Here is a 12,773-nt window from a genome sequence, read left to right on the forward strand (position 1 = left end):
TCAACCCGTATCCAGGGATTACCCGTGTTTACTGTCTGTCTGTCTGCTACTGTCTACTGTCTGTCTGTCTGCTACTGTCTAATGTCTGTCTGCTACTGTCTGTCTGTCTGCTACTGTCTACTGTCTGCCTGCTACTGTCTGTCTGCTACTGTCTACTGTCTGTCTGTCTGCTACTGTCTACTGTCTTGTCTGTCTGTCTGCTACTGTCTGTCTGTCTAATACTGTCTATTGTCTGTCTGTCTGCTACTGTCTACGGTCTATCTGTCTGCTACTATCTACTGTCTGTCTGTCTGTCTGTCTGTCTGCTACTGTCTGCTGTCTGTATGTCTGCTATTGTCGTCTGTCTGTCTGCTACTGTCTACTGTCTCTCTGTCTGCTACTGCCTAATGTCTGTCTGTCTGCTACTGCCTAATGTCTGTCTGTCTGCTACTGTCTGCTGTCTGCTATTGTCTACTGTCTGTCTGTCTGTCTGCTACTGTCTACTGTCTGTCTCTCTGTCTGGGCTACTGCCTAATCTGTCTGTCTGCTACTGTCTACGTGTCTGTCTGGTCTGCTACTATCTACTGTCTGTGTCTGTCTGCTACTGTCTGCTGTCTGCTACTGTTCTACTGTCTGTCTGTCTGCTACTGTTTCACTGCGTGTCTGATACTTGTCTGTGTTTGATACTGTAACTGTCTGTCTGTCTGTCTGTCTGTCTGTCTGTCTGTCTGTCTGTCTGCTACAGTCTACTGTCTGTCTACTACTGTCTACTGTCTGTCTGCTACTGTCTACTGTCTGTCTGTCTGCTACTGCTGTCTGCGTGTTTGTCTGATACTGTATGTCTGTCTGTCTGTCTGCTACAGTCTACTGTCTGTCTGCTACAATCTACTGTCTGTCTGCTACACATCTACTTTCTGTCTGCTACTCTCTACTCTGTCTGTCTGTCTGCTACTGTCTGCTGTCTGTAGTGTCTGCTACTGTCTACTGTCTGTCTGTCTGCTACTGTCTACTGTTTGTTTGATACTGTCTGTTTGATACTGTCTGTCTGTCTGTCTGTCTGTCTGTCTGTCTGTCTGTCTGTCTGTCTGTCTGTCTGCTGCAGTCTGTCTACTACTGTCTACTGTCTGTCTGCTACTGTCTACTGTCTGTCTGTCTGCTACTCTCTGCTGTTTGTCTAATACTGTCTGTCTGTCTGTCTGCTACAGTCTACTGTCTGTCTGCTACAATCTACTGTCTGTCTGCACAATCTACTTTCTGTCTGCTACTCTCTACTCTGTCTGTCTGTCTGCTACTGTCTACTGTCTGTCTGTCTGCTACTGTCTACTGTCTGTCTGTCTGCTACTGTCTACTGTCTTTGTCGTCGTCTGCCTGCTTTGTCTATTGTCTGTCTGTCTGCTACTGTCTACTGTCTGCTACTGTCTACTGTCTGTCTGTTGCTGTCTACTGTCTGTCTGCTACTGCTGTCTGTCTGCTACTGTCTGCTGCTACTGTCTACTGTCTGTTCGCTACATGTCTAATGTATGTCTGTCTGCTACTCTGTCTACTGTCTGTCTGTCTGCTACTGTCTACTGTCTGTCTGTCCGCTACTGTCTACTGTCTTGTCTGTCTGTCTGCCTGCTATTGTCTATTGTCTGTCTGTCTGCTACTGTCTACTGTCTGCTACTGTCTACTGTCTGTCTGTTGCTGTCTACTGTCTGTCTGCTACTGTCTGTCTGTCTGCTACGTCTGCCTGCTACTGTCTACTGTCTGTTTCGCTACTGTCTAATGTATGTCTGTCTGCTACTGTCTACTGTCTGTCTGTCTGCTACTGTCTACTGTCTGTCTGTCCGCTACTGTCTACTGTCTGTCTGTCTGTCTGTCTGTCTGCCTGCTATTGTCTATTGACTGTCTTTCTGCTACTGTCTACTGTCTGCTACTGTGTACTGTCTGTCTGTTGTCTCTACTGTCTGTCTGTTATTGTCTACTGTCTGTCTAATACTGTCTACTGTCTGTCTGTCTGCTACTGTCTACTGTCTGTCTGCTACTGTCTGTCTGCTACTGTATGCTGTCTGTTGTTTGTCTGTCTGTCTGCTACTGTCTGTCTGCCTACTACTGTCTGTCTACTACTGTTTACTGTCAGTCTGATTGTCTGTCTGTCTACTACTGTCTGTTTGTCAGCTACTGTCTGTCTACTACTGTCTACTGTCTGTCTGTTGTCTGTCGTCTGCTACTGTCTTACTGTCTGTCTGTTTGTGCTGTTTGTCTGTCTGTCTGCTACTGTCTGTCTGTCTGTCTGCTACTGTCTGTCTACTACTGTCTACTGTCTACTGTCTGTCTGTCTGCTACTGTCAACTGTCTGTCTGTTTGTCTGTCTGTCTGTCTGCTACTGTCTGTTTGCACTTGTCTACGTCTGTCTGTCTGTCTGATGCTGTCTACTGTCTGTCTGTTTGTCTGTCTGTCTGCTACTGTCTGTCTGTCTGCTACTGTTTACTGTCTGTCTGTTTGCTGTCTGTCTGCTACTGTCTGTCTGTCTGCTATTGTCTACTGTCTGTCTGCTACTGTCTGTTCTGTCTGTCTGCTACTGTCTACTGTCTGTTTGTCTGTCTGTCTGCTACTGTCTACTGTCTGTCTGTTTGTCTGTCTGCTACTGTCTGTCTGTCTGCTACTGTCTGTCTGTCTACTACTGTCTACTGTCTGTCTGTTTGTCTGTCTGTCTGTCTGTCTGTCTGTCTGTCTGTCTGTCTACTACTGTCTGTCTGTCTGCTGTCTGCTACTGTCTACTGTCTGCTACTGTCTACTGTCTGTCTGTTGCTGTCTACTGTCTGTCTGTCTTCTACTGTCTCTACTGTCTGTCTGTCTGCTCTGTCTACTGTCTTGTATGTCTGTCTGTCTGTCTGCCTGCCATTGTCTATTGTCTGTCTGTCTGCTACTGTCTACTGTTTGCTACTGTCTACTGTCTGTCTGTCTGTCTGCTACTGTCTGTCTGCTACTGTCTACTGTTTGTCTTCTACTGTCTGTCCGCTACTGTCTAATGTTTGTCTGCTTGTCTGCTACTGTCTACGTGTCTGTCTGTCTGCTACTGTCTACTGTCTGTCTGCTACTGTCTGTCTGTCTGTCTGTCTGTCTGTTCTGTTTGTCTGTCTGTCTGTCTGTCTGTCTGTCTGTCACTGTCTGTCTGTCTGCCTGCTACTGTCGTCTGTCTACTACTGTCTACTGTCTGTCTGTTTGTCTGTCTGTCTGCTACTGTCTGTTTGTCAGCTACTGTCTGTCTACTACTGTCTACTGTCTGTCTGTTTGTCTGTCTGTCTGCTACTGTCGTCTGTTTGTCTTGTCTGTCTGCTACTGGCTGTCTGTCTGCTACTGGCTACTGTCTTGTATGTTTATCGTCTGTCTCCTACTGTCTGTCTGTCTGTCTGTCTGTCTGTCTGTCTAATGCTGTCTACTGTCTGTTTGTCTGTCTATCTGCTACGTCTGTCTGTCTGCTACTGTCTACTGTCTGTCTGTTTGTCTGTCTGCCTGCTACGTCTGTCTGTCTGCTATTGTCTACTGTCTGTCTGCTACTGTCTTCTGTCTGTCTGCTACTGTCTACTGTATGTCTGTTTGCTACTGCTACTGTCTGTCGTTCTGTTTGTCGTCTGTCTGCTACTGTCTGTTTGTCAGCTACTGTCTGTCTAGCTACTGTCTACTGTCTGTCTGTTTGTCTTGTCTGTCTGCTACTGTCTACTGTCTGTCTGTATGTTTGTCTGTCTGTCAGCTACTGTCTACTGTCTGTCTGTCTGTCTGTCTGTCTGTCTGTCTGTCTGTCTGTCTGTCTGGTCTGTCTGTCTGTCCTGTCTGTCTGTCTGTCTGTCTGTCTGTCTGTCTGTCTGTCTGTCTGTCTGCTACTGTCACTGTCTGTCTGTCTGCTACTGTCTGTCTGCTACTGTCACTGTCTACTGTCTGTCTGTTTGTCTGCTACTGTCTACTGTCTGTCTGCTACTGTCTACTCTCTGTCTGTTTGTACTGTCTGTCTGCACTGTCTACTGTCTGTCGCTTACTGTCTACTGTCTGTCTGTCTGTCTGCTACTGTCTAGTCTACTGTCTGTCTCTGTCTGCTCAGGGTTTGTTGCTATCATCCTGATCATCAGGCATAATCACGTTTACCCCTGTAGCCCTGTATGCCCAACGGACCAATGTCTGAACAGGGACAATATGTGTGTAGTCTGTGCGGGCAGGTGTTTAATTATCAGTAAAGTAATTGATTTTCCATAAAAGACAGTTGAGTGCAGAAGATATAAAAGCACTCATCATAAACACAAGGCATATCTTACACACACACACACACACACACACACACACACACACACACACACACACACACACACACACACACACACACACACACACACACACACACACACACACACACACACACACACACACACGTCTGTGCGAGAACTTGTGTAACAGGTTCCGCCGCAGAGGGCTCTTCATTGACTGCTGCTGGCCAGAGGCTGAAGGATTCCTCCTCTTCCTGGAAAGCCTCAGTGTGTGTGTCTGTCTGTCTGAGTGTGTGTGTTCGAAGGAATTAAGTTAAGAGGCGGGTCGTAAATGTTTTGTGTAAAAAATGTGTAATGTTTTATGTGTGAAGTGCGTGTGTATATTGCTGTGTGTGGTTACTGTATATTGTACACTCCTATTTGTGTGTACCCATGCATTTGTGTAAACACCCATGTGTGTTTGTGAGTGTTTTATGCCTCTGTGTGTGTATGTGTAGGTGTTAATGTCATGGGCATTGTGCTGTGACCAAGGACACTGCAGGTGTGTGTGATTGAAGTGTGACACTGCCTTGTTCTACGTAGCGCAGCTGTATAAATCTAGGTGTGTGTCAATCAGTCAGCCATACCCTCCAGTCCATTATAGCTGTAATCTCCCTAATGAGATTTGTACTGGTGGAATCTAACACAGCCCCATGGGCATCACATACACACAAACACCCCAACAACCCCCAACAGACATGATTTGGTTTACAATACTGTGACATCACATGAACTCCCCCTCACACCTCTGACATCTCCCTGGCTTTCTCCCTCTGCCCCAGGGGCTATCCTGAAGACCACCCACACCCTGACTCTAAACAGACCAACTGTCTGGATGTGTGTCTTTATTCAGATGCTGCTGTGTATGTAGGCCTATATATACAGAGGAGAGAGAGAGAGAGAGTTAGCTCTTCCGTTGCTATCCTCCGAGATTGATGTATCAGTTAGTCTCACTAAATGCTTCCAATAAGAATTGAACAACACACTTTGTCTCTCTCTCCCCCTCTCTTTCTCTCTCTTACTTTTTCTTGCTCGCTCATTTCCTTCACCATGTGGTGTTCTTCAGTCTCTAGATTCTCATTACCATCATCACGCTGCATCTCATGTGGAAAATAGAAGTGTGTTTTTGGATAATTCCTCATATGAGAGACTATAATGAAATGGGTTGATTATTTAAAGGTACTTGGAGGCACTTTAAGATTTCAGGCCTTCATACTTTTACTTTTATACAAAAAAACGCATAATATTAGACATGGAATATGTATTGTTGTGCTCATTTCTCTTTTTTCTGATTGGTGGTTGTGTGTGTGCAGGATGGAGTTTCAGTATGGGCTCCGCCTACCAGTTCCACAGTTGGAGAGTGTTTGTGGTGGTGTGTGCTCTACCCTGTGTGTGTGCTGTCGTAGCACTCACCTTCATGCCCGAGAGCCCACGATTCCTCCTAGAGGTAAGGAGTGTGTGTGTGTCTGCATACCGCCCCAACAGATTCACAGATGACACAATCTCAATTGCACTTCACACTGCCGTCTCCCACCTGGACAAGAGGGGAAGTAACTATGTGAGAATGCTGTTCATAGACTACAGCTCCTCGTTCAACAACATAGTCCCCTGCAAGCTCATCACCCAGCTGGAGACTCTGGGACTGAATCCCTCCCCTGCAACTGGATCCTGGACTTTCTGATGGGACAGCCCCTATAGACTTAGAAGTGTGGTGCCAGGACAACAACAAGAAGCTGATCATGGACCACAGGAGAAAGAGGGGAGAGCACGACCCCATCCACATCGACAGGACTTTTTGGAGCGGGTCGAGAGCTTCACGTTCCTTGGCATCCACATCACTTAACATGGTCCACAAACCCCCACACAGTCATGAAGAGATCACAAAGCGCTACAGAGGGTTGTGTGGACAGACCAGTACATCACTGGGGCCAAGATCCCTGCCATCCAGGACCTCTATATCAGGTGGTGTCAGAGGAAGCCCCGAAAAATCACCAGTCTCCAGCCACCCAAGCCATAGACTGTTCACTCTGCTACCGCCCGGCAAACGGTACCGGAGCATCGGCTCTCGGACCAACAGGCTTCGAGACAGCTTCTACCCCAAGCCATAAGACTGCTAAATCAAATCAAACTTTATTTGTCACATGCGCAAGTGTAGACCTTACTATGAAATGCATACTTACAAGCCCTTAACCAACAGTGCAGCTCAAGAAGAGTTAAGAAAATATTTAACAAATAAACTGAAGTAAAAAATAATAAAAAGTAACACAATAAAATAACAATAATGAGGCTATATACAGGGTGTACCGGTACCAGGTTAATGTGCGCGGGTACAGGTTAGTCAAGGTAATTTGTACATGTAGGTAGGGATGAAGTGACTATGCATAGATAATAAACAGTGAGTAGCAGCAGTGTACAAAATAAATGGAGAGGGGGTGTCAATGTAAATAGTTATGTGGCCATTTGATTAATTGTTCAGCAGTCTTATGGCTTGGGGGTAGAAGCTGTTAAGGAGCCTTTTGATCCTAGACTTGGCGCTCCAGTACCACTTGCCGTGCGGTAGCAGAGAGACACGTCTATGACATGCGTGACTGGAGTCTCTGACAATTTTTTTGGGCCTTCCACTGACAACTCCTAGTATATGGGTCCTGATTGGCAGGGAGCTTGGCCCCAGTGATGTACTGGGCTGTACGCACTACTCTCTGTAGCGCCTTAAAGTCCGAAGCAGAGCAGTTGCCATACCAGGCGGTGATGCAACCGGTCAGGATGCTCTCGATGATGCAGCTGTGGAACATTTTGAGGATCTGGGGACCCATGCCAAATCTTTCAAGTCTCCTGAGGGGGAAAGGTGTTGTCGTGCTCTCTTCACAACTGTCTTGGTGTGTTTGGACCATGATAGTTTGTTGGTGAAGTGGACACCAAGGAACTTGAAACTCTCGACCCGCTCCACTACAGCCCCATAAATGTTCATGGGGTTCTGTTCGGCCCGCCTTTTTCTATAGTCCACGATAAACTCTTTTGTCTTGCTCGCATTGAGGGAGAGGTTGTTGTCATGGCACCACACTGCCAGGTTTCTGACTTCCTCCCAATAGGCTCTCATCGCTGTCGTTGATAAGGCCTTTCGCTGTTGTGTCGTCAGCAAACTTAATTATGGTGTTGGAGTCGTGTTTGGCCACGCAGTCGTGGGTGAACAGGGAGTACAGGAGGGGACTAAGTACGTACCCCTGAGGGGCCCGAGTGTTGAGGATCAGCGTGGCAGACGTGTTGTTGCCTACCCTTACCACCTGGGGGTGGCCCGTCAGGAAGTCCAGGATCCAGTTGCAGAGGGAGGTGTTTAGTCCCAGGGTCCTTAGCTTAGTGATGAGCTTCGTGGGCACTATGGTGTTGAACGCTGAGCTGTAGTCAATGAACAGCACTCTCACATAGGTGTTCCTTTTGTCCAGGTGGGAAAGGGCAGTGTGGATTGCGATTGAGATTGCGTCATCTGTGGATCTGTTGGATCTATGTGAATTGGAGTGGGTCTAGGGTGTCCGGGAGGATGCTGTTGATGTGAGCCATGACCTGCCTTTCAAAGCACTTCATGGCTACCGATGTGAGTGCTACGGGGCGGCAATCATTTAGGCAGGTTACCTTTGCTTCCTTTGGCACAGGGACTATGGTGGTCTGCGTGAAACATGTAGGTATTACAGGGAGAGGTTGAAAATGTCAGTGAAGACACTTGCCAGGTGGTCCGCGCATGCTTTGTGTACACGTCCTGGTAATCTGTCTCAAATCAAATCAAATCAAATTTTATTAGTCACATACACATGGTTAGCAGATGTTAATGCGAGTGTAGCGAAATGCTTGTGCTTCTAGTTCCGACAATGCAGTAATAACCAACAGTAATCTAACCTAACAATTCCACGCTACTACCTCACCACACACACAAGTGTGAAGGGATAAAGAATATGTACTAAAGATATATGGATGAGTGGTGGTACAGAACGGCATGGCAGATGCAGTAGATGGTATAGAGTACGGTATATACATATGAGATGAGTACTGTAGGGTATGTAACATAAAGTGGCATAGTTTAAAGTGGCTAGTGGTACATGTATTGCATAAAGATGGCAGATGCAGTAGATGATATGAGTACAGTATATACATATGAGATGGGTAATGTGGGTATGTAAACATTGTATTAGGTGGCATTGCTTAAAGTGGCTAGTGGTACATTTTTACATAATTTCCATCAATTCCCATTTTTAAAGTGGCTGGAGTTGAGTCAGTATGTTGGCAGCGCCGCTAAATGTTAGTGGTGGCTGTTTAACAGTCTGATGGCCTTGAGATAGAAGCTGTTTTTCAGTCTCTCGGTCCCTGCTTTGATGCACCTGTACTGACCTCGCCTTCTGGATGATAGCGGGGTGAACAGGCAGTGGCTTGGTGGTTGTTGTCCTTGATGATCTTTATGGCCTTCCTGTGACATCGGGTGGTGTAGGTGTCCTGGAGGGCAGGTAGTTTGCCCTGGTGATGCGTTCTGCAGACCTCACTACCCTCTGGAGAGCCTTACGGTTGTGGGCGGGCAGTTGCCGTACCAGGCGGTGATACAGCCCGACAGGATGCTCTCGATTGTGCATCTGTAGAAGTTTGTGAGTGCTTTTGGTGACAAGCCAATTTCTTCAGCCTCCTGAGGTTGAAGAGGCGCTGCTGCGCCTTCTTCACAACGCTGTCTGTGTGGGTGGACCATTCAGTTTGTCCGTGATGTGTACACCGAGGAACTTAAAACTTTCCACCTTCTCCACTCCTGACCCGTCGATGTGGATAGGGGGGTGCTCCCTCTGCTGTTTCCTGAAGTCCACATCATCTCCTTTGTTTTGTTGACGTTGAGTATGAGGTTATTTTCCTGACACCACACTCCGAGGGCCCTCACCTCCTCCCTGTAGGCCGTCTCGTCGTTGTTGGTGATCAAGCCTACCACTGTAGTGTCATCCGCAAACTTGATGATCGAGTTGGAGGCGTGCATGGCCACGCAGTCGTGGGTGAACAGGGAGTACAGGAGAGGGCTCAGAACGCACCCTTGTGGGCCCAGTGTTGAGGATCAGCGGGGTGGAGATGTTGTTACCTACCCTCACCACCTGGGGGCGGCCCGTCAGGAAGTCCAGGCCCCAGTTGCACAGGGCGGGGTCGAGACCCAGGGTCTCGAGCTTGATGACGAGTTTGGAGGGTACTATGGTGTTAAATGCTGAGCTGTAATCGATGAACAGCATTCTCACATGGGTATTCCTCTTGTCCAGATGGGTTAGGGCAGTGTGCAGTGTGGTTGCGATTGCGTCGTCTGTGGACCTATTGGGTCGGTAAGCAATTGGAGTGGGTCTAGGGTGTCGGTAGGGAGGAGGTGATATGGTCCTTGACTAGTCTCTCAAAGCACTTCATGATGACGGAAGTGAGTGCTACGGGGCGATAGTCGTTTAGCTCAGTTACCTTAGCTTTCTTGGGAACAGGAACAATGGTGGCCCTCTTGAAGCATGTGGGAACAGCAGACTGGGATAAGGATTGATTGAATTGTCCGTAACACCACCAGCCAGCTGGTCTGCGCATGCTCTGAGGACGCGGCTGGGAATGCCGTCTGGGCCTGCAGCCTTGCGAGGGTTAACACGTTTAAATGTTTTACTCACCTCGGCTGCAGTGAAGGAGAGCCCGCAGGTTTTGGTAGGGGGCCGTGTCAGTGGCACTGTATTGTCCTACAGCGGGCAAAAAAGTTGTTTAGCCTGTCTGGGAGCAAGACATCCTGGTCCTCGACGGGGCTGGTTTTCTTTTGTAATCCGTGATTGACTGTAGACCCTGCCACATACCTCTTGTGTCTGAGCTGTTGAATTTCGACTCGATTTTGTCTCTGTACTGAGACTTAGCCTGTTTGATTGCCTTGCGGAGAGATAGCTACACTGTTTGTATTCGGTCATGCTTCCGGTCACCTTGCCCTGGTTAAAAGCAGTGGTTCGCGCTTTCAGTTTCACGCGAATGCTGCCGTCAATCCACGGTTTCTGGTTTGGGATGTTTTTATCGTTGCTGTGGGTACGACATCGGTCAATGCACTTCCTAATGAACTCGCTCACCGAATCAGCATATTCGTCAATTTGTTGTTGGACGCGATGCGGAACATATTCCAATCCGCGTGATCGAAGCAGTCTTGAAGCGTGGATTCAGATTGGTCGGACCAGCGTTGAACAGACCTGAGCGCGGGAGCTTGTTGTTTGAGTTTTCGTTTGTAGGCAGGAATCAACAAAATGGAGTCGTGGTCAGCTTTTCCGAAAGGGGGGCGGGGGAGGGCCTTGTAAGCGTCGCGGAATTAGTGTAGCAATGGTCCAGTGTTTTTCCAGCCCTGGTAGCACAATCGATATGCTGATAGAATTTAGGGAGTTTTGTTTTTAGATTGCCTTGTTAAAATCCCCAGCTACGATGAATGCAGCCTCAGGGTGTGTGGTTTCCAGTTTACAAAGAGTCAGATAAAGTTCGTTCAGGCCATCGATGTGTCTGCTTGGGGGGAATGTATACGGCTGTGATTATGATTGACGAGAATTCCCTTGGTAGATAATGCGGTCGACATTTGATTGTGAGGAGTTCTAGATCAGGTGAACAGAACGACTTGAGTTCTTGTGTGTTATTATGATGGTCACACCACTTCTCGTTAATCATAAGGCTACCCCCGCCCCTCTTCTTACCGGAAAGATGTTTGTTTCTGTCGGCGCGATGCATGGAGAAACCAGCTGGCTGCACCGACTCCGTTAGCGTCCCTTGAGTTAGCCATGTTTCCGTGAAGCAGAGCACGTTGCAATCCCTGATGTCTCTCTGGAATGCTACCCGTGCTCGGATTTCATCAACCTTATTGTCAAGAGACTGGACATTGGCGAGTAGTATGCTAGGGAGTGGAGCGCGATGTGCCGTCTCCGAAGCCTGACCACGAGATCGCCACGTTTTCCCCTTTTTCGGCGTCGCCCAGGGTCGCCGGCTGGGATCAGATCCACTGTATTGTGTGGAAGGCAAAACACTGGATCCGTTTCGGGAAAGTCATATTCCTGGTAGGAACGATGGTGAGTTGACGTTAATCGTATATTCAGTAGTTCCTCCCGACTGTATGTAATGAAACCTAAGATTACCCGGGGTACCGATGTAAGAAATAACACGTAAAAAAACAAAATACTGCATATTTTCCAAGGAACGCGAAGCGAGGCTGCCATCTCTATCGGCGCCGGAAGTTAAGAGAGGCCCCGTGGCTTTGTGAATGTTGACCTGTTTAAAGGTCTTACTCACATCGGCTACCAAGAGCATTGTCGTCCAGAACAACTTGTCCTCTCGTGCATTCTTCAGTGTTGCTTGCCTCTGTTAGGTTAATATTTTTCAGAATAAATAACTCACGGACACTAGAGAAGCTTTAACCAAGTTTAATTCTTCCCAAAGGTTCTGTACAGCTGTATTCAGACACTCCGACATTTGTCCCACTCAGATATATATATCCCACTTAAAACACTCCCCCTTCTCTACAATCCTTACATCTTATGGTTTAACATGAAAAGAGTAACAAGATACCAAACCCTTATTACTCCCTTCAGGTGACCTGTCCTCACCTCCTGACCTCAACCCCTCCTTCATCTAATCCACAGATGTCCATCAGTCTTTCCTGTATTAACACATTGCTCTTCTCCCGTCCCCCAACACATTCCAACACATTCCACAGCTATCGGTCTTTCTACAGAGGCCCAGTCTCTTTCTCCTTTGATTATATGCTTCTTTCCTATAATTTATTTAATATCTCAATGTTCAAAATGTCGAATCCAACACCGCGAATCGAGCATAACAGGCATTTAGCAGGTCTGGTAGGCTCGTGTCACTGGGCAGCTCGCGTCTGGGTTCCCCTTTGTAGTCCGTAATAGTTTTCAAGTCCTGCCACATCCGACGAGCGTCAGAGCCTGGTGTAGGATTCAATCTTAATCTTGTATTGACGCTTTACTTGTTTGATGGTTCGTCTGAGGGCATAGCGGGATTTCTTATAAGTGTCCGGATTAGTGTCCCGCTCCTTGAAAGCGGCATCTCTAGCCTTTAGCTCGATGATGTTCCCTGTAATTCATGGCTTCTGGTTGGGATATGTACATACGGTCACTGTGGGGACGACGTCGTCGATGCACTTATTTATGAAGCCGATGACTGAGGTGGTATACTCCTCAATGCCATTGGATGAATCCCGGAACATATTCCAGTCTGTGCTAGAAAAACAGTCCTGTAGCGTAGCATTCGCATCATCTGACCTCTTACGTATTGAGCGAGTCACTGGTACATCCTGCTTTAGTTTTTGCTTGTAAGCAGGAATCAGGAGGATAGAATTATGGTCAGATTTGCCAAATGGAGGACAGGGGAGAGCTTTGTATGCATCACTATGTGTGGAGTAAAGGTGGTCTAGAGTTTTTTTTCCTCTGGCTGCACATGTGACATAGCCATAAGACTGCTAAATAGTTAATTAATGGTTACCTGGACTATCTGCATTGACCC

At 47.4% G+C, this 12,773-nt stretch overlaps 1 protein-coding gene across 1 annotated transcript in view; it reads left to right on the top strand.

Annotated features, from left to right (window-relative positions):
* The window catches only part of LOC111961749 (synaptic vesicle glycoprotein 2C-like), a 59,417-nt gene that overhangs the window by 32,611 nt on the left and 14,033 nt on the right, over positions 1 to 12,773 (top strand). Inside the window, exon 5 of the mRNA XM_023984257.2 lies at positions 5,570 to 5,703. Within this exon, the coding sequence (XP_023840025.1) occupies positions 5,570 to 5,703 (134 nt within the window). The remainder of the gene's footprint in view (positions 1 to 5,569; positions 5,704 to 12,773) is intronic.

This window comes from Salvelinus sp. IW2-2015, linkage group LG4q.1:29 (assembly GCF_002910315.2).
Source record: "Salvelinus sp. IW2-2015 linkage group LG4q.1:29, ASM291031v2, whole genome shotgun sequence".
In the NCBI taxonomy this organism is placed as follows: domain Eukaryota; kingdom Metazoa; phylum Chordata; class Actinopteri; order Salmoniformes; family Salmonidae; genus Salvelinus; species Salvelinus sp. IW2-2015.